The 21,971-nt window shown below is 40.7% G+C and overlaps 1 protein-coding gene across 1 annotated transcript in view; it reads left to right on the forward strand.

Moving 5' to 3' along the window:
* Positions 1–21,971, forward strand: part of LOC132379714 (hyaluronan-binding protein 2-like) — a 69,513-nt gene that overhangs the window by 33,468 nt on the left and 14,074 nt on the right. Inside the window, exons 6-9 of the mRNA XM_059948004.1 lie at positions 777–893; positions 7,582–7,698; positions 8,754–8,925; positions 20,247–20,341. Of these exons, the coding sequence (XP_059803987.1) occupies positions 777–893; positions 7,582–7,698; positions 8,754–8,925; positions 20,247–20,341 (501 nt within the window). The remainder of the gene's footprint in view (positions 1–776; positions 894–7,581; positions 7,699–8,753; positions 8,926–20,246; positions 20,342–21,971) is intronic.

A 21,971-nucleotide genomic window follows, 5' to 3' on the forward strand; every position in this document is an offset into this window, starting at 1 on the left:
GTTCAGTTTAGTTCATTTCCGTTAAGGTCTGCAGAACTCTGGGATAGAAGAGCGAAAGAAAACCCATAGCCAATCCAAACTAGCTTAAACAGAAACTGCCCTGAGGACAGACTACATGTTTGTAGTTTATTAGAAAATCTACTACTCACTAATTGTATTAATGAAGGATCAACAAATTTCAGAAATATATTAAAAAATAACCCTTCTAATTTAAATCAAACCAGATTTTTAAAAAAAATCTGATTATAGTTTTTACAAGATTTGAATTAAATCTCCTCTCTATATTATGAAAGTATTTTTTTATTGAGATACTGCGCAGAGTAGACCCTTCCAGCTCTTTGAGCCATGCCACTAGCAATCCCCCGATTTAACCCTGGCCTAATCAGGGGACAATTTTCAATGACCACTTGACTGGTACATCTTAGGACAGTGGCAGGAAACTGGAGCAATTTGTCCCATTGCAGCCAGAGGAAACCCATATGGTCACAGGGTGAACATACAGACTCATTACAGGCAGCAGCAAGAGTTGAACCCAGGTCGCTGGTGCTATAAATCACTGTGCTAACCACTGCACCACCATGCTGCCCTATTTAGCTCTTGGGTGGTAAATAATCTAGAAATTATTATGATTATTTATCATTGTTATGTAATATATTTAATGTAATATATCATTGATTATTTATCATTATTATGATTATTTAATATTGATCTGTTGATATAAACCCATAGTAACTGAATGCAGAAGATTAGTGTACATTCTCAATTTTTCTTTTCAGTAAACGATCCTTGCAAGAAAAACCCATGCAAAAATGGTGAATGCATTATCCAGTACAACCCACCATATTACAAATGTAAATGCAAGCACCCGTACATACTCCCAGGATGCAGAAAAGGTAAGATATGTTTTATTACAAATCATAAAATCTTTTGAAATCTGAAATGGGCTCATTTCTCTCATTTACAGTTCGTAGGTTCAGAGGTACTGTAGGTTTATATGGGCAGAAATGAGAGTAGTGGGTTGGTTTTCAATGATCTAACTTTACTCAGTGACAAAGCATTACTGAATAGCTCATAAAATGAGTGACTAAACCAGCAAAGCCATAAAAATAGAAGTATGAATTCAATCAGTGCTGTTCAGTCTTTGTGTGTAGAATCATAATTTCATGTCTTAATACAAAACAGAACAAGGCTACAAAGCAGCAACATTCCCCCTAATTTTTTTTAAAGCTGCACAGACCAACCATTGTCCTGAGCAGGAAATTTTTACATGGCCTGGAAAATGTGTGGCATTTTAAATGTTTATATAGTTGTGTGGCAACTTAAGCTATGTGCACAAGAGCATTTCAGTTAATGCGCAGCCACACACCAGTGCAGCTGAGAGTGAAAGGTGCACAGCAATCTCTTTCCTCACTCCTCATTTCCTTGTCCCCTTGCAACCTGCTGTCTTTCACTCATACCTTTTTATCTTTTTTTGCCACTAATCTGTTTCAAGGGTTAATTTACAGAAGTCATAAAGAAGCATAACCTAGCAACAAGCCTTTTGGCCCATCCAGTCCATGTTGAACCATTTAAATTGCCAACTCCCACCATCTTGTACGTGGACCATAGCCATTCATACAATCAAGCTAGCATGCACTACTTGCACTGGCAGCTTTTTCCACATTCTCACAATCATCTGAGTGAAGAAGATTCCCTTCATTTTCCCCTTAATCTTTTCACCTTTCACCCTAAACCAAGCAGCAGCTCTGAGATGTGGGAGCAAATAGAAGCTCACAGGGGAAACCAGAGACATTCGTCGAGGGAATATGCAAGCTCTGCTTAAATTGTTCCTACGGGCAGGATTGAACCTGAGGGCCTGTAATTCTGAGACAGCACTGTAGTTTCCTATAAGAAACTGAAGTTTATTTTTATGCGTTCTTAATTAAATGTTCTCTCTATTATTCGCCCTCTTATTAATTTACTTAGAAGATGATCCTTTTAAAAAAACTAGATCAAAATAAAGCAAAGATTGGAAATAAACTTAGGGATGAATCTTTAAATAGAGTAGGCATTGGTCACAACATTTCAATCTTCACTAGATGCAAGGGAGAAACTGGAGGACAGTATAGTTTAGAATGTCTAATGTTGTTTAAGATAAAGGAAAACCAATAAACTACCAGTTTAATATTAGTAGTGAGGAATTTATTGGAAGCCATTATCAGAGACAAAATAAACTATCAGTTGTAAAGGAATGGATTCATCAGGGAGAGCTACAAATCTGAATTGGCAAGCTGACTAACGAGTTTTATTTATTTACTGAGATACAGCACAAAATAGGCCTTGCTGCCCAGCAATCTCCAATTTAACCCTAGTCTAATCATGGGACAATTTATAATGACCAATTAACCTCTCAACTGGTACGTCCTTGAACTGTGGGATGAATCACTGAGAGGAGCACGCAGAGAAAACCCACACTGTCACATGGAGAACATACAAGCTCCTTACAGGCAGAGGCAGGAACTGAATCCGGGTCACTGATACTGTAAAGTATTTTCCTATACCACTACACTACCATGGTGTCTGGCTAACAATTAAATTGTTTGATAAAATTCAGATGGCATTCAAGACTGTAACAATGGGTGTAAGAGGGAGTGCTTAAAAATGTGCACTGTCTTGGAATGGAGGAGAAAGTGGGGTACAGATGCACGAGAGAAAACCTTTGTCCTTCGTTACCACCAATAACCTTGAGCCAAACTATATCCACTTTGACTATTGACCTGGAGTTATTTTGAAAAAGTAGGTACAATCAGCTCTTCCAGCCATTTAGAAGCAGTGACCAAGGATTAACTTTTCATACAAAATTTACTTAATAAACAAACGATGGCGATGGGAGGATTCCTTTAGACAGGGAGGCATTTGGCTGAAGTCAAAAGAATTACTTTTCCATCCAGCACTCTTTTCAGTTTTTATAAACGGCCTGGACCAACTGGAAGGAGCAGGCAGTATAAAGTTGCAAATGATGCAAATCTTGGAGAAAAAATATTTGTTAACAGGCTGTAAAGGGTATAGATAGAATGAAATGAGCAAGGTAGCAACTGATTTCAGTCCAGTGGAATGTGAAATGATCCACTTTGGGAGGATAAGCATAGGGTAGACATTGAAGTATTGTGTGCAGTTTTGGTCACCTATCTACAGAAAAGATGTAAATAAGATTGAAATAGTACAGAGAAAATTTACAAGGACATTGCTGAGTCTAGAAGACCTGAGGTATAAGGAAAGATTGAATAGGTTAGGACTTTATTCCTATAAACTGAAAATTTGCAGAAAATATTTATAAGGATGTTGGCTGGACTTGAAGGACTAAATTATAAGGAAAGGTTAGACAGGCGAGGACTTTATTCCTTGTAGTGTAGGAAACTGAAAGGTGATCATATAGAGTACATAAAATCATGAGGGCCATAAGTAGGACAAATACCAATTGTCTTCTATTTTCCCTGGGTTGGGGACTCAAGAACTTGAGGCAGAGGCTTAAGGTGAGGGAGGTACAGGGTTCTGAGTTCTGGAGAAAAAGCAGGTACAGGGTTCTGAGTTGGATGATCAGCCATGATCATACTGAATGGCAGTGCAGGCTTAAAGGGCCAAATGGCCTACTGCTGCACCTATTTTCTATATTTCTATGTTTCTACATCTTCAAGGAGCGGTACCTCAGAAAGGCCCATTATTAAGAACCATAGGGTACTTAACAATGAGAACAGGGCATGGCCTGTTCTCATTGTTACCATCAGAAAGGACATACAGAAGCCTAAAGGCACACACTCAATGATTCAGGAACAGCTTCTTCCCCTCTGCCATATGATTCTAAATGGACATTGAACCTATGAACACTACCTTACTTTCTAAAAAATATGTATCATTTCTGTCATTGCACTAATTTTAATTTATTCAGTATACATATATATACTTACTCTAATTGATTTAGTTTTTTTTTCTTTCTGAGTTATCATGTAATGAATTGAACTGCTGCAGTGAAGTTAACAAATTTCACTGCACATAATAAACCTGATTCTGAGGGGTTTCCAACCTGGTGTCCACAGACTCCTCCGTTAGTGGTAGGGGTCCATGGCACAGAAAAGGCTGGCAACCCTTGCAATAAAGGGCAAGAGGTGAAATATGTACATGAGATGAGAGATCCTTATATTTTTATATGCAAATTTGTGAAGAAGGCAGGTAAAGCTGATAAGCATATTAAGTGGATTATTTCAGAGTGTATATAACGAATGGACTTAAAGGCAAAACTAGAAGTTTATAAATTATTGAAAAGAATTGAGCACAACACCTGATTTCAATGTAAAAGACCTTGGTAAGCAAGCAATGTAGGACGGTCAAGATGTACTTACATATGCATGAGGTACTTCAGAAACTGGAAATGTTAGAACTGTTTATGTTGCTACCAGAAGACAAAAATGTGATCCAATAGAGTCTTGGGTTGATGAAAAACTTTAGCAAAGTGAATAGAATAAAAATTGATTGCCTTTAGCGATGGGTTAGTACTGAAGATCATAGATCTATTGGCAAAAGGGATCGAGGGAAGTGAGGAAATGCTGAGATTGGGAACGTTCCATTGGAAAAAAATGGAGGATATGTGTTCCATAAATTAATATTAAAAGGGATTTAGACAGTTCTTGAAGTGAGAAACTTCTAAGGTTAAATGCAAAAAGCAGCATTATGGAACTAACTTACCCCAAAGTGTTGAAAAAAAATACTCTCCTGGTATGCTGCAGGTGTTTCTGTGATGACTTAAAACCCTTGATAGAAAGAATGCTTGTCCATCCCCTGACAGGATGCCTGTTGATGATGTTTAGTCTATTCCTAATAACAGGATCTCATGTTTAAATATAGAAAAAAATAAGTATTTCCCTTTCATGACATCCATGGGTTTGGTTTAACTTTTTCTTTTCATTGATGTTAAACTTTTTGAAAGATGGTTTTAGTAAACTAGAATCTTCAATGCATTTCTGGAACAATATTTTGTCTTTCAACTGAGCATTTGTCTGCCATATGGCCTGAGTAACAAGTTGTGCAGCCTCCTTGATTTTCCAGTCTCTGTCACCCGTCCATCTTCTATTTTAATAATGGCTAACTTCCCTATGTTTTTCTTCTTTTTTCTTCCCCTTTTTGGTATGACATGTTTTCAATCTCTCACTTCAGTTTGTGGATTGAACTAGTTGATCTTCCCACCTTCTCTCACGTCTTTAAAAGTTGCTATTATACTTGCCTTAGTCACCTCTTCTGATAGATCATTCTATACACATATCACTCATGCTATGGACAAGTTTTCCTTCAAGTTCCTATTAAGTCTTTCCCCTCTCACCTTAAGCCTTCGAGTTCTGGAGTCTCCAGTCCAGGGAAAGAAAAGACTGTTGGTATTTGTCCTATCTGTGGCCCTCATGATTTTATGTCCTCTATATGATCACCTTTCAGTCTCCTACATTTTAAGGAATAAAGTCCTCACCCTATAACTCAGTCCTTTAGGTCCAGCCAACATCCTTATAAGTATTTTCTGTACACTTTTCAGTTTATAACATCTTTCCTGCGGCAGAGTGACCAAACCAGAAACAATGCAGACTCACCAGTATCTTGTACAACTGCACCATGACCTCACAACTTTTACACTCAGAACTCTGACTGATGAAGGCTAACAAGCCAAAAGCCTTCTTCACCCATTTGATGGTATTGGTTTCCTGTCCACAAAGCTCTAAACTCAAAAGAAGACCTATCTGATACAGATATCTACAAGTATCCTCACAATACTTACTTACTGGCGTTTAGGTAGCAGTGAAGGTCTTCCATCTGCTGGTGTTCAGGGCTTCCTTCATCGTATCAGTAGTGTTCACTCGGTCTTCACTACTGTCAGCTATGCAAGTCCTAGATGGAGACCCAGGAAAACTGTCACACTCAGATGTCAAAAGATTCTTCATCGCTATTTCTGTAACAGGTCTTGTTTGATTAGATGCCCTGAACTGAACCCCTGAAACTGGAGAACCAGTGGACCCCTCTTAGTCTGACCTCTACCCTTTGAACTGTTTGGCATGGGTGACCCAACCTAAAGCCGAAGCATAAGGCCCTGACTCCAGCTAGCATAGTTCTCCAGGTCATTGAGGCACACAAGCCTCCAAACCACAACAAGGTTGTGGTCAATAGACAAGAGACAATAAACAGTAGGTGCAGGAGTAGGTCATTCGGCCCTTCTAGCCAGCACTGCCATTCACTGTGATCATGGCTGATCATACACAATCAGTACCCCGTTCCTGCCCTCTCCCCATATCCCTTGACCCTGCTATTTATAAGAGCTCTATCTAACTCTCTCTTGAATGCATCCAGAGACTTGGCCTCCACTGCCGTCTGGGGCAGAACATTTCACATATCCATCATTCTCTGGGTGAAAAAGTTTTTCCGCATCTCTGTTCTAAATGGCCTACCCATTATTCTTAAACTGTGGTCTCTAGTTCTGGACTAACCCATCAGCGGGAACATGCTTCCTGCCTCCAGCATGTCCAATCCCTTAATAATCTTATATGTTTCAATCAGATCCCCTCTCATTCTAAATTCCAGTGTATATAAGCCCAGTCGCTCCAATCTTTCAACCTATGACAGTCCCGCCATTCCGGGAATTAACCTTGTGAACCTATGCTGCACTCCCTCAATAGCAAGAATGTCCTTCCTCAAATTTGGAGACCAAAACTGCACACAATACTCCAGGTGGGGGTCTCACCAGGGCCCTGTACAGCTGCAGAAGGACCTCTTTACTCCTATACTCAATTCCTCTTGTTATAAAGGCCAGCATGCCATTAGCTTTCTTCACTGCCTGATGTACCTGCATGCTTGCTTTCATTGACTGATGTACAAGAACACCTAGATCTCGTTGTACTTCCCCTTTTCCTAACTTGACTCCATTTAGATAGTAAATAAAAGGTCCTCTTGGTGGTATCCTCACAGTAGGGAAGTTATACTGTATCCCTCTACTCTTGACTAGTTCTGGATTCCATGCAACCTAACCTTCCCACAGCCAAGCATGTGCAACTATATCAAATGACTTACTGAAATACATTTAAGGCATGTCTACCACCCAGTCCTCATCAATGTTCCTGGTCACATGATTCAAAACCCAGTTCATAAAACAAGATCTCCACATACAAAGCCATGCTGACAATTCCTAATTAACCCCAGTCTTTCCAGATGCATGTATAACTCATCCCTCAGAATCTTTAAATTACATCAGCTTCTCTTGTCAATTGTGATTAATCAACAGTCTGGTGAAATCTATTTGGTTAGTTAAAATGTCTCCTTCCCGGTTTTGATGATGTAAATCTTCTATCAATGCTTCTCTTCACAGGTGCTGATGGACTTGCTGCATGCTTCTAGCTTTATCCTTTTTAAAAGTCATTCTTGCTTCAGATCAGGTCAGGTCAGCCATGATCTTACTGAATGGCGGAGTAGGCTCGACAGCCAGGTGGTCTACTCCGGCTCCTAGTTCTTATGTTGCTTCCCTCATAATCTTCCTCTGCTCTCAAATAATTATTTTTAACAATTTTGTCTTACCAGCAACTGCACCATGTAACCCTAATCCTTGTAAAAATGGAGCTACATGCAAAGCTGGGAAGAAAAAATCTTTCACTTGTCACTGTGTCGGATCATTCAGAGGAGAGCTATGTGAAATCGGTAAAATTACTAATCATACTAGTTGGGGCTGATGTCTAATCTAAACACGTTCACCTTGGTAACATTGTTTAATAGTTCCTGTTATCCAGATAGGATCCTTGCAAATCCAGGCAGTTTCGTTGGAGTGTCTATGGCCATTTCCTATTGCTGACCCTGACTCCATTAAGTGGCAAGATCTATAATTTGGAGCAGAATTTTCAGGAATAGCTTGTTCCTTTCTGCCATCAGATTTCCGTAATGTAGATATATACATACTGTATATGCATGTGAGGAGGAATTACCCTTTTATTTACCTACTGTAAAGTATTCTGAAGTGACACACCATTTAAACATGGGTGCACATCTTGGACATATGGATGATGAAAAATAAAACAAGCTTTGTGAGTGTAGATGTTCTGAAAAGAATCCAAAGTCCAATATGCTCAGCACTGCTGACCTGATTTTACCAGTTAGCCTATATCCATTAACCTAGACCTTCACACTGGGAATGTAAAAAAAACTGCCACTGCTTCATCGGCACACTCTAAAACCTGGTGAAGCAACGGGAAAGCAAATATTTATTGAGCTCTTCAAATATCAGTTGTTTCAGTGGAGGATATCGCACTCACAAGAAACATCCATGGATTTGATTTAATCCATAAACCTGCATTAAAAAAGATTTTTAAAAATCTTGTTATGTTCTTATCCATTGGTATTGACAGTAATAATTTTTAAACACAAATCATTTCAAAGTTTCCAAAGATATTTTGAATTTATTATTTATTCTGAGCAGAGAGTTGGTAATAAACTAATGAGTTACATACATGAAACTTGCTCTTTATATTTACAGAAATAGCCATCAACATATCAATCAGGTTTATTGGAACATGGTTAGAGATGAAAAACTCCACACTGGCACTTGGATACAATTACTTCAAGCTCTTGTCTGTACCTTGTATCAGGCATCTTATTACCCATGATGTGTTACCTCCAAAATTATTTTCAAAACCCAAGATGCTTAAACTTAGTGAAGTCCTTATTTATACTCTCTTCATTTGTGCTTTCTTTCTCTACAGCACCAAATGAATGTTACCAGGGTAATGGCGTGTCATACAGAGGTCGTGTAAAGCAAACTGAACAGGGGAGGAGGTGTCTGTACTGGAGCTCTAACCTGCTACTCAAAGAAGCCATTGGTACTCACATGCAAAATCCCAGCAAATATGGCATTGGTGATCACAATTATTGCAGGTATAAAAGCTTTGGTGAACTTTCCAACAAGTTAAAGGATAACAATCTAGATTTATCAGTTAAAGCGCAGCATTGCTCTCTAAGCTTTTGAACTCACAGTCAATCAGAACATTGATTTCTAAATCAAATACTACATTTGGGGGAAAGTACGACATCTGACTGTAATGATGAGTTTGGCAGTGCTTTTTTAAATAACATTCAGGTGGAGGATATTATTTTAGATCTCCAAGTTGCCCACAAATGATTTTCCTACATTAAAATATTTGTGTGAATGTGGTGAACTACATATACCTGTCTGGATATGCCCCCCCACCCCCCGCTGACTGCTCCTGTGGCTCCTCCCACAGACCCCTGTATAAAGGTGATTGGAGGCACTGCTCCTCCCTCAGTCTCCAGGATGTTGTGTGGTGCTCTCTTGCTACTAATCGTGGTCTCTTGCAGATAATAAAAGCCTATTGTTTGCCTCCCATCTCCGAGAGTTATTGATGGTGCATCAGTGAATAGAATGAATTATTATGTAGGTAACTTCCTCTGCAGAATAATGTCACCTTTGTGTGATTGGATTAGTTGTATTGCAAGCTAAATGATCAGAATTGAATGATGACAACACACACAAAATGCTGGTGGAACACAGCAGATCAGGCAGCATCTATAAGGAGAAGCACTGTCGACACTTCGGCCCGAGACCCTTCCTCAGAACTGAATTCAGAATTGAATGATGTATCAGTTTTATTGCAAAATGATCATTTCCATTTCTGTCCTCATTTCTTACGTGCTTATAGGCCAGGATTAGCTCAATTTATCAAATGGTAGATCAGGCTCAAGAGGATGAGTGAGCTACACCCACTCCTACCATTCATGATCTTATGTTGTTAACGTATAATTATGTGGAGTTACTGGGACTGTTTTTGCAAAATTAAATTAAATCCCTTTTTTTTTATCCACAAGGGACAATAGTGGTTTAGACAGTTGCTGCTTCTGAGAATATGTGTAAGAACAAGTAATGACTTAATAAGATACAATCTAATATCAGTGATCCCTTGAATATTTCAGCAACAAAGCACATTACACACAAGATAAATATCACAAATTGTTAATGGATTGTGAAATACTGCAAGAACCTCAGCTTTATGTTCAGAAAATAAATTTATCCATGGTACTCTAAAAGGTTATATTTTGACCAGTTCCTGAAATTAAATTTTACAAAACATATTCAGAAAAAAGACACAAACTGCATTTCTCTATGAATTGAATTGACTTTATTTCTTATATATGAAATGTATAAATAGATCAGGTGTTCCCATCCTGGGGTCCATGGATCCCTCATTTAATGGTAGGGGTCCATGGCATAAAAAAGTTTGGAATCCCTGAAATAGAAGGTGTAAGACATGGTTAGAGTGAGATTAATTACAAGTTAACTGAGAAAGTAATAGATATATCAGCTAATAGACAAACCATAATATGTCATGGGTTCTTTGTTATGCATCCATATTAATGGTAATTTCAGGTAGAAGGATACAAAATAGATTATGAAGTGATGCGTATCATGGGTATTTGAAGAGAATAGAAACTATTTCTCCTCTGAGAACTTAGAGAAACAGTGAGAGGGAGAAATACACTGATATGGATTATCCTGAAAATTTCTGGCATTAATCATATAAGTGTCAAGAAATTCAAGACACCTGCACAAGCTTGCCTAAATGCAGAGGGCTTGAACTTCTTGATGGATTTGCCATTTATGCTCTACTTCTGGTCTTTGCTTTGATTCCTTGTGGAATATGGTAAAAGAACATAAACATTCAGGCTATCCCTGGGATTAATCAAAGCTTGCGTCCCCATATAACTCTGAAATTTGTAATTTTGGGAATCTGTTCACTGAACCCATACCAGGTTAACCTGGAAAAGCAAAATCAACTCCTTTCATTCCAAAGGAGAGAGACAGCTGGAGGAATTGAGTTAAGATTCAGATATTAATCACTTTTAATCAATTAGTTTTTGTTGTTAATGCTTTAAGTTTTTCTGTTTTAAAATTATTCTAAATGTGTTCTTCAAAGTTCAAAGTCCATTTATTATCAAAGTATGTATATGAAATGAAAGAGAAGGTTGATAGCTCGGGCTAGCTGCTTGTTTGAAGGGTTGTTCGCCAAGCCTGGAGATTTAGTTGCAAACGTTTCTCAGAGACAACACTCAATTGCACTCTGATGATGTCAAATCAACTGGTGATGAAATGTTGGCAACCTAACCTCCAGGCTCGCTAAAAGTACATCTATGTTTTCTGAGCTGCCTGTAAAACCTTGCCATGAATCACCAGTGCCATTCTGTTTACTCCCATGCTCCCAGGGACCCACTAGTCTCATATTTTCACATAAGGTTTTCACAATTGCCCATCAAATATAAAGAGACTCATATAATTCAATAACACATAAGGTGGCCTTTTGGTCTTTTGAATCTATCCCAACTTCAGAAGAATCTATAAATCTGATTTCCAAAAGCTCAGCAAATTATAACCGCTCATGCAAACATTGATTGATTTTCTTTCCACTGCTCCTACGGTTTGTATGATGATTCATAACTATTTCATAGCTGTTAGATAAATGCATTTTTGTAGTTAAGAGGGCACAGCATAGTTTGCAGAATTTGAATGAGCCCTAATGCATATTACTGCAGTTCAGAGTTGAAGCCTCACAGACTGTTTTGTCCTGTTCACTCCGGATGACATTTCTAGTTCTCTCTGTGACCACAGCATCTGAAGAACAGATTTGAGGCCAAGGAAGGAAGAGAGAGTAGCAGCACAAAGTGTCTGTGAAAGCCAAGTCATTCATCATCAGCATCATGTGCCATGTCGTATGATGTGGGCTATCATGGCCTTGACCATGACCAGTCTTGGCAATTTTTTCTACAGAAGTGTTTTGCCATCGCCTTCTTCTGGGCAGTTTCTTTACAAGATGGGTGACCCCAGCCATTATTAATATTATTTAGATAATGTCTGCCTGGCATCAGTGGTCGCATGATCAGGACTTGTGAGATACACCAGCTGTTCGTACAACCATCCACCACCTGCTCCCATGGCTTCACGTGACCCTGATCTGGGGGGGTGGGGTGGGGTGACCTTGCCCAAGGGTGACCTGCAAGCTAATGGAAAAAGGAGCATTTACACCTCCTTTGGCAGAGACATATCTTCCCCCTAGGTATATTTAAAGCAGAGATTGATAGGTCCTTGATTAGTAATGGTGTCAAAGGTTAGGGGAGAAGGTAGGAAAATAGGATTGGAAGTGGTATTTGAGAATGGGGTTGGAGATGTCACAGTAGCAGTAGCATAGCAGTGAGTGCAACACTATCCCAGTTCAGGGTACCAGAATTCGGAGACCAGTTTCGGTGCCATCTCTAAAAAGCTTGTATGTTCTTTCTGTGAATGTGTAAGTTTTCTCCGGGTGCTACAGTTACCTCCCACAGTCTAATGACATACCGATTAGTAGGTCAATTGGTCATTGGAGAATGATGGTGCATGGGATGTTGTCCTGATCCAGCTTGTTCTTCCACTCTGCAAACACTAGAGGCCAGCACCGAGCAAACACTGAAGGGTGACATTGGTGGGAAGGCCAACCCCCAACTTTGCACACATGTCAGCACTCTCCCACACTGCCTCGACATCTCCTCCTGGGGAGCTGCAGCCAGTGACCCCCAGGGCATGAGGGATTAGTCCTCACCACAACACAGCTCCTCCACCATTGGTCATGCCAACGAAACGGTGAACTGGACTTGCAATACTCAACATTATTAATGTCCAGCAGAGTCTTGTGATCAGAAGAAAAACGTCCAAGCCAATCGCTTGCACCTTTTGTTGGACTGCGCACCACCTCGGCACAACGGTATGCAGCGAGTCCAAGCAACAACACAACAACGGTACTCAGCAAGTCCAACCCTATTGCTATCAAGCCTCACCAATGGGGTAAACCTGCAGTTCTTAATGTTCTTCATAACCAGCAGTGTCTGGCAATCATAAAAAAAGCACAAAGGGTGAACAATTACACCTTTGGTTGGACCTGGAGTGGCTGCTATGTCTGAGTGCACCACCATCTTTCCAGTACAAGAAGGGCAATGGCTGGAACACATCCAATCTAGTGAAGAGTTTCCTTCCTGACAAGTCAGCATCAACATTTCAGGTGTTATCAGAGGGCAAAGCACAATATTTGTTTTTATTTAAGAGTTACTTTTTTAAGCTCTTAAGCACTTTATTTCCTCAGCTATTTGCTTCAGCCATTTGCCTCAGTGATGTCAAATTCTCCCTTCTGTGTAGTTTTCCCACAAGTATTTTGCTTTTATTGCAACACAGCTTAATTTGCAATTCTGTTTTTAGGTTTGCAAACACAAAATATGTTTACAACCTGCTGCTTTGAACAAATGCATTTGTTCTAAATGAGTTCCATAGGATCCATAGCAGAGCTCTTCCAGTGTTATCATTCCCTGCCACATGCCTCAGTGTTGGAGCTGGGTCATTGTTTCTACCATTCTGTTTGCACTAATGCTCTATCAGTATGATTGTCCTTGGTCAATTGTTTCACAGATTGGCTTCTTCTGGGCAGTATCTTTACAACACTGGTGACCCCAGCCATTATCAATACTCTTCAGAGATTGTCTGCCTGGTGTCAGTGGTCACATAGCCAGGATTTATGATATGCACCAGCTGCTCATACGACCATCCACTACCTGCTCCCATGACTTCACTTTGGGGCTACAACTTGCCCAAGGGTGGCTAGAAGGCTACAGGAAGGAAGAAGCAACTTACACCTCTGTTTGTAGAGATGTAGCTCCACTCCGCCACCCCAATGGATACAACATTGCTTTGAAAATCAGAGTGGTTTTCATAAGAACGCAAAAAGATTGATTAGCTTTGAAAGTTGGTTGAAACAGGCTACAGCCATTTGAAGAGAAAGCTGAGGCTATCATTGGGATCAGAAACCCAGAAATGTTATAGAGCACTAATTTCTGTGAATAATCCAATTAGGTTTCTACTGCAAATTGCCACAATGTTGACATTGTTTCACCAGTTATTTAAGAAAGATGAGCCTTGACGGTGTGATCAAGAGCAAGAAAAAGTAGATGATTTATGTAAAAACAATGATTGTGTGAATTTTATTGCTTATAAATCAAGCTCACGGAGCAAAAGTGGAAAAAAATACAGTGGATTCCTGTTAACTGGGCTACCTGTTAATCGGGACAGCCCCTCACTTGGGACAAACTATTAAAGAACAAAATCTAATTGAGAAATTAGCCTGGATTACCTTTGTTTATTTGGGACACTCTGCTGATTAACTGTGACAGGAGACTGTTGTCAAAGTGTCTAACTAGCGTCAGTTGAGTGCACTTGCATGGCACTCTACATGGTGTTTAGTTTGTAAATAGCATCGGAAGGGTGTATTTGTGTTCAGAAAACAGTGATTTCTGTCACTGACAGTTGACAAGAAATAAGCAGTAAGACAATTCAGAATTGTTTTATTCACTGTGATTTCAAACATTCAGGCTTGGAAATGCCAGAAACAGCCGGGAATGAAAATGAAATGATTTCACTACTTCAACAAGTTAGAAACTAGAAGGAATCATCCTGAAAGCTACCTTTGGACCCACCAGACACTCAGTCCCCACCTGTGGCACCAAGTTGCTGTTGGCATGTGACAATGGCCACACCCCGATACACCACTTCAACAGGTGGGCTCAACCAGGTGAGGGTAGCCAGCAGGTCTCATACTTCATACCTCGGCGAGATAGGGGCATGTCTGTCTTACATCAGCCCCAGTGGACTGGCCAAATGAGATCTACGGTGAGGTCCAATGGCCAGGAAGGCTGTACTACAATGCTCCATAGAAAACGAAGGGCATGACAAGGCACAGAAAATGTTATCGTTACCCACTACTACCAGTAAAGATCAGTTGTGATGACTACTTGTACTACTGTTCCAGATGTCTGAGGCTGAGGGAACGTAACAACCCCTGTGCAACAGCTCTCCTCACATATGACAGACAACCTCCTGTGGTATTGGTAGTGTTCTAATTTGTTCTGTATTTTAATTAATTTGGTATTCAGATAAATTGTAGTTTGTCTTTTATATTGAGGCCTAGTTTGTTGGTGTCGACAATCCCCAACTGTCTGCATATGATATGCAAGCCAGGGCAGTAAGATATGGAGAGCAAGCTGCAGCCTGTGGAGCTGGATGAATCTAAAGAAACGGCAGAGACCGACGCAGTTTGGCACCAGCAGCATCAGAGGAGTTGCCAGTCAATGTTGAACTCAGTGTAGGACTGCCTTGGGGATTGAAGCTCCAGATTTTTCCTCAGGATTTATTCCCAAAGCCTTCCCCATGAGTGGGTATAGCCACAAAGCAGTGGAGATTTGAGGTCAAGGCTTTCCTTCTCCAACCTTAGCTGATGAGCCCCATCCAGGTGAAGCGACTGGTTCTAAGGTGCCAGTAACCTGTCTCTGCTCCTTATCCTGTCAGTAGAAGCAGTTCCGCTGGGCTTAGTAACTAAGCCACATGCGAGGGTCAGGAGCTGGACTTGGTTGTCAGAGACTATTTGAGACACATGTCGCTGAGAGCATTGAATCGGTCGTGGGAGTTTATCCACTCTACATCCCCAGTAATTATAAACTTAAGTAATCATACCTTTTTATTTCCATGAAACTTCAGCTAATTGGGCAGTCACTTAATTAACCAAAATGTACTGGTCCTTGTGTGTCCCAATTAACCAGAAATTGCTGTATTGTTAGATAAAGAAGAAGGCATTAGTGATTATAATCAGAGATATCAGTTTATGGGGGAGGCATCAGTGATTATATTCAGAAGTACAAACTTATGTCAAATTTGGTGGGTCACACTAATTATTGACCATGAGTTCTGTTGGCCATTTTGGAACTAAAGTCTGTTTTTCTCATGATGGTGCAAGTCAAATCGAGTTTATTGTCATTTAACTATATACACATATACCATCAAACAGGATATTCTTCCGAAACAGCATAAAGCAGAATAGTTCACATAACACATATAATACACACAATAACTTAGGATAAAATCTACAGATGAATTATGCATAAATAAACAAAGTAAAGTGCATAAATTAAATATTGTAAGGTACAGAATAGATTAGCCATTGACAGGGAGTTCAGAAGCCTAATGGCCTGGGGACAGAATCTGTTTCCCATCCTGACCGTTCTTGTCTTCATGCATCAGTCTCCTGCCTGATGGTAGAAAGTCAGAGAGGATGCTGGATAGATGGGTGGGATCTTGGATAATACTAAGGGCCCTGCGTACACAGTTCTCCTGAGAAATATCTATGACGGGTGGCAGGGAGTTCAAGTTCAAGTTTATTGTCATCTGAGTGTACATATATACAACTACACAAAACGATGTTCCTCCGGACCATGGTCACCTACACATCATATATCACACACAGCACATAAAACAAAATATTATACTATATACAAGTTAATATGTAGTAAAGAGCAGCACAAGTAAACAGTAATCAGCTTGCATTCCAAGTGATGGCAGGATATTTATTAGTTTCACAGGCTGAGGGAAGAACCTGTTACTCAGTCCGGCCATCCTAGTCTTGATGCTCCTGTACCTCCTTCCTGATGGTAGTGGGTCAAGGAGATTGTGGGATGGGTGGTGGGGATCCTCAACAATGCTTTTGGCTGCGTCATCCTCAGTAAATGGAAAGGAGACCGCCGATGATCTCTCCAATAGTTTTTACTCTCCTCTGTAGGGTCTTGCAGCTTCTGTACCCGATGATGATGCAGCCAGACAGAACGCTCTGGATGATGCTCCTGTAGAAAGTTGTTAGAATGGGGATGGTGAGCCTTGAACATCTTCATTCCCTCAGAAAGTGTGTATGCAGATTTGCCTTCTTGAGTAGTGAGGAGGTGTTGTGGGTCCAGATTAGGCTATTTGTTATGGATGCAGCGTAAAGCATCATTTTATCTCAATTGACCATGACATTGAGTCCAACCAATTGAAGATGATTTCCCTGGAACAGCAATGAAAGTAGAAAGAGCTCTACAGGAACAGCTGATTTTGAAGTAAATGTGTGATTATGCACTGAGGGTAGATAGTGCTAATATAGAAAGGGTTCATTAAGGCTTTTAAGATAGATATGGTTCCTTAAGATTATTATAGCTGGGGATGTGGTGGGGATAAGATCCCGGTGGTTTGTGTCTCAAATAGCTTCTGACAACCCAGTCCAGCTCCTGGCCTGTACATGTGCTATAGCTACTAAGTCCAGTGGCAGAAGTGACAGAAATGCTGTCATTTCTACTGACAGCAGATGGGGCAGGGGTGGGTACCAGTACCTTAAAACCAGTTGCTTCAGGCAGGTGGGGCTTGTCCGCTGTGGTTGGCAGCTCATCTAGGAGAAGGCAATCTCTAATTTCAAACCTTCATTGCCCTGCAGCTATACTCACTCATGGGGAAGGCTTTGGGACTAAACCCCAAGGTAAAAGTCCAGAGCTGGAGCCCCTATGGCAGTCCGACATTGAGTTCGATGCTGATTGGCAGCTCCTGTGATGCTACTGGGGCCAAATTGCTTTGGTTCCTGCAGGACTTTTGGATTCATTAGCTGTGTGGAGAGGTGTAGTCTGCTGCTGCTCTGCTAATGATTATGCCATCAGATTAACTGATCTCTCGATATAACAATATCTTACAGAAAGTTCCAGAGACACAGTTTGCTGTGGTCCTCACATCTCATCTATATTAGTAGGACAGTCTGGAAAGGACATTGTTAGAGATTAGGAGCCCACTGAGGGAACAGACTTGAGTGTTTACCTTTCAGATCCACTCTGAATCAGTAGCGTATCTGACCTCAGAGCTGATAACTGTCTGCTTTGATAACCTGAGGTCTACTATAAATCTTTAATATCCCACAATACCTGACAGTGTATCTCTCTTCTTCCCATCACCACTCCTCACCTGTAACAATTCTTTCACAACTTCAATGACAAAGAGGATCTAACTTTATTTTCAGAGGCAATGATAGGTACAAAATGCAGAATGCTTAGCATTTGCTAGACCGTAAGCTAACTGGAACAGACCAACATGAGGCTAATGTTGAACTCTTTGAAATAATCAAGTATAGCCTAGGCCACAATTCTCAGAAGTCAATGATGAGCAAAAGAAGTAAATGCATGCTGGGACATCCAGATAAGATGGTGCCTGCATACAACACTCCTTTGGTCAACATCTTCTGGGTAGATCATGAGACCATCTTTTTCACTTCTTTTATGTTTTTTACATTTGTTTCTTGTCCTGAATGTGATTCTGGAACTGTTGGGGCCTGTGTCTTGCTGTTTGGAGAACATTTGGGTGCTTCAGTGCTCTGTAGTCTCTGCAAGGATTCTGGGAGATAGAGGCAGACGAGACGGCTGCAGGATGCTGTGCAAGCCAATGTCTGGCTCCATTTTGCTGAGGGTGAGGGTGATTGAGACATCACGGCGAACGTGGAAGTCTGGAGGTCGTTTGGGTGCTCCAGCGCTTTGCAGTCTCTGAGAGGATTCCAAGAGGCCGAGACAGTGTGCAGGAACCTCGTAGCAGGCAGACTGCAGGATGGGCACAAGCTGATGTTTGGCTCCACTTCACTGATTAAAGCTCCCATTGTTCGCCGATTAAAGCGACAAGGAAGATTGAAGCATCAAAGCGGGTGCAGAGGAGAGCATGCTGCTGCACCCAGGAGTTTTCAGTATTGATGGATGTGGACTTTGGACTATAAACTCTATTTTTCAATCTTATATCCCACCCCATCTTCTCATTTTTCTGTGCAGGGAGGGGGATTTGGATAGGGTCTATGTTCCTGATCTGTTTTATTATGTGGGAGGAGGGATTTGTGGTGTTAATGTGCCTGATCCACTTGCTTCATTTTTTGTGTGGCAGGAGGGATTTAGGGGTTGATGTGTCTGATGTGTGTGATTCATTTTTCTTGTGCATGAAGAGCGATTTCGGGGTCAATGTCCCTGACCCATTTTGTTTGGGTTTTTCTTGCAGGAAGAGGGATTTGGGGGTTGATGTGGCTGGTCTGTTTTTGTTCAGTTTTTGTGCTGGAGGGGGGATTTGAGGGTTGATGTGCTCGTTCCATTTTTGTTTTATTTTCTTTCTTGGTTTCACAGTTACCCAGAGAATTGAAGAATTTCAGAGATATATACTTTGATAATAAACAAACCTTTGAATGTGTCGGGGAGCAACTAATTCTAAAGAGTAGAACTAGGCCAGCCTTGGAGAGCACTATCAATTGGTAGCCAGGAGCTCACTGTTGCAAACAGATCAACTCAGCCCCAGACCTATCTCAGGAAGATGAATGATGAGAATGTCCAGGGGAATTGGTTTTCCTAATAGCTAGCTGAAAATGTTTCTAATATCCCATATGTCAGGCAAGCAATGTGACATTTCAAAGGCGGAAAAACGACTGTGAGAGATGGTGGTGAGTTTGATTAGGGAGAGACCATAATACCATAAGATTCAGGAGCAGAATTAGGCCATTTGGTTCATCGAGTTTGCTCCGCCATTTCATCGTGGCTGATCCATATCCCTCTCAGTGTCCTACCTTCTCTCGTATCCCCTCATGCTCTGGCTAATCAAGAACGTATCAACCTCTGCTGTAAACATACCCAACGACTTGGATTCCACAGCCACCTGTGGCAATAAATGCTACAGATTCACCATTCTCTGGATAAAGAAATTTCTCCTCGTCTCCATCCTCTATTCTGAGGCTGTGTTCTCTGGTCTTAGACTCCTCCACCACAGGAAACATCTTCTCCACATTCACCCAGGATAAATCCTTGGAAGTGCACCAAAGATAAAGGTGGAAAAGCAGCCACTAGAGGTGATTCCTTGCCTGTAATTTGGAATCCGGTGAGTAATGTCCCTTCCACATGGACGGCAAGGAAAGGCAGTGGAGGAGGAGTAAAGACGTCAAACAGAACGCAGCTGTCGATGGCATCAAATTCGACTCGTCCAAATAAACTTGTCAGCCGCCTAGTGGTGTAGTGGCATCCACATGGGACTTCGAGACAAGTGGTCCCAGGTTCAAATCTGATCAACCCCTTGCACACTTTCTGTCCATGCTGGGTTGAGTGTTGAGCTAGCAATTTGGTCTCATAAAAAACAGACAAAAATGCTAAAGAAATGGCGAGAAAAATTGCTGCCCAATGCACTACAAGGTGTGGAAAGGAACAACTACAAATAGACTTTTAGAAATCCTTCACTATGACATTTTCATTGAAATTACACATTGAAATTACACCTTAACAATAAAGGTTTACTCTTAACATCTTTTATTCTTTAGAAATCCCGATGGTGATGAAAAACCTTGGTGCTATTTTAAGGACAAGCATGACAAACTAAATTGGGCTCATTGTGACATATCTCAATGCACCGCAGGTATGTATTATTTCTCTTCATTTCATTTATAACATAGAACATTGAACAGTGCAGCCAAGTACAGGCCTTTTGGCCTAAAATGTTGTGCAGACCTTTTAATGTACTTCAAAATCAACCTTACCCCTCCTTGCCATTTAGCTCTCCATTTTTCATTCATCCATGTACTTATCTATGAGTCTCTTAAGCGTCCCTAATGTCCCCATTCTTGTTTCCCTCTCACACTTTCTCTTCTTACCTGTCCATCAGCTCCTTCCAGTGCTCCTCCTCCTTCTCTTTCTTTCATGCTCTTCTGTCCTCTCCTATCAGATTCCACCAATCAACTTCCCAGCTCTTTACTTCACCCCTCCCCCTCTCCTTGTTTCACCTATCACCTGCCAGCTCGTACTTCTTTCTCCCTTCCCCCAACTTCCTATTCTGAATTCCATCCCTTCCTTTCCAGTCCTGATGAAGGGTCTTGGCCCGAAATATCAACCGTTTACTCTCTTCCATAGATGCTGCTGGGCCTGCTGAGTTCCTTCAGCATTTTGTGTCTGTTGCTCTGGATTTCCAGCATCTGAAGAATTTCTCATGCTTGTGTCGCTGATGTACCTGCCTCTATACCATCTCCACTTCAACACATTTACCACTGTCTGTAAAAAAACTGCCAGTCATTCTCCCCTTGACAATCCTCCAATCACCTTAAAATTATGCCCCCTAATATTAGCTATTATCATACTGGGAAAAAGGCATAGATGTCCAATCTATTTGTGCCTCTTAACATGTTACACATGGCTATTAGGTCACCTCTCATCTTTCTTCGCTGCAAAGAGAAGCCGAGCACGCTGAACCTATCTTCATAAGACATGCTTTCTAATCCTTGGTAAATCTCCTCTGCATCCTCCCTAAAGCTTTCACATCCTTCCTTCAGAACAATTAACCTGTTCCATTAGTTATTTGATCCTGATTGGTATTAACCACACACACAAAATGCTGAGTTTTGCTGATCAGGCAACACCTATGGAAAAGAGTAAATAGTTGATGTTTCAGGTGAAGACCCTTCCTTGGGGAGAAGGGTCCTGATGAAGGGTCTCAGTCCAAAACATTGACTGTTTATTCTTTTCCGTGGAAGCTGCCTGGCCTGCTGAGTTCCTCCCGCATTTTGCATAGTTTTGGGTTTCCAGCATCTGCAGATTTTCTCATGTTTCTGATTAGTATTAGTAGTGTCTTATTGAATAGACAGAAACATCCCCAATCAAAATAAATAATTAACGCTTTGCTGATTAATTGCTAAAGATACACACAAAATGCTGGAGGAACTTAGCAGGTCAGGCAACATCTACGTAGAGGAATCAACATTTTGAGATCAGATCCTTCATCAGAACCTTTCATCCAAATGAAGGATCTCAGCCCAGTATGTCAACAATTTATTCCTATTCACAGATGTTGCCTGACTTGCTGAATTTCACCAGCATTTTGTGGTGTGTATGTTACTGTAGAGAATCTCTTATGCTAAAGATACAGTGCTATTTCAATTTAAGAAATAAAATTGTTCACAAAAGCCATGTTAAATGATGAACAATTTTAAATTAATAAAAAGCAGCTTTCGCACACATCTCAAGCAAAATAAGCTGCTGTATAGTCACTGATTTTC

The sequence above is a fragment of the Hypanus sabinus genome, chromosome 22 (genome assembly GCF_030144855.1).
Source record: "Hypanus sabinus isolate sHypSab1 chromosome 22, sHypSab1.hap1, whole genome shotgun sequence".
NCBI lineage: Eukaryota > Metazoa > Chordata > Chondrichthyes > Myliobatiformes > Dasyatidae > Hypanus > Hypanus sabinus.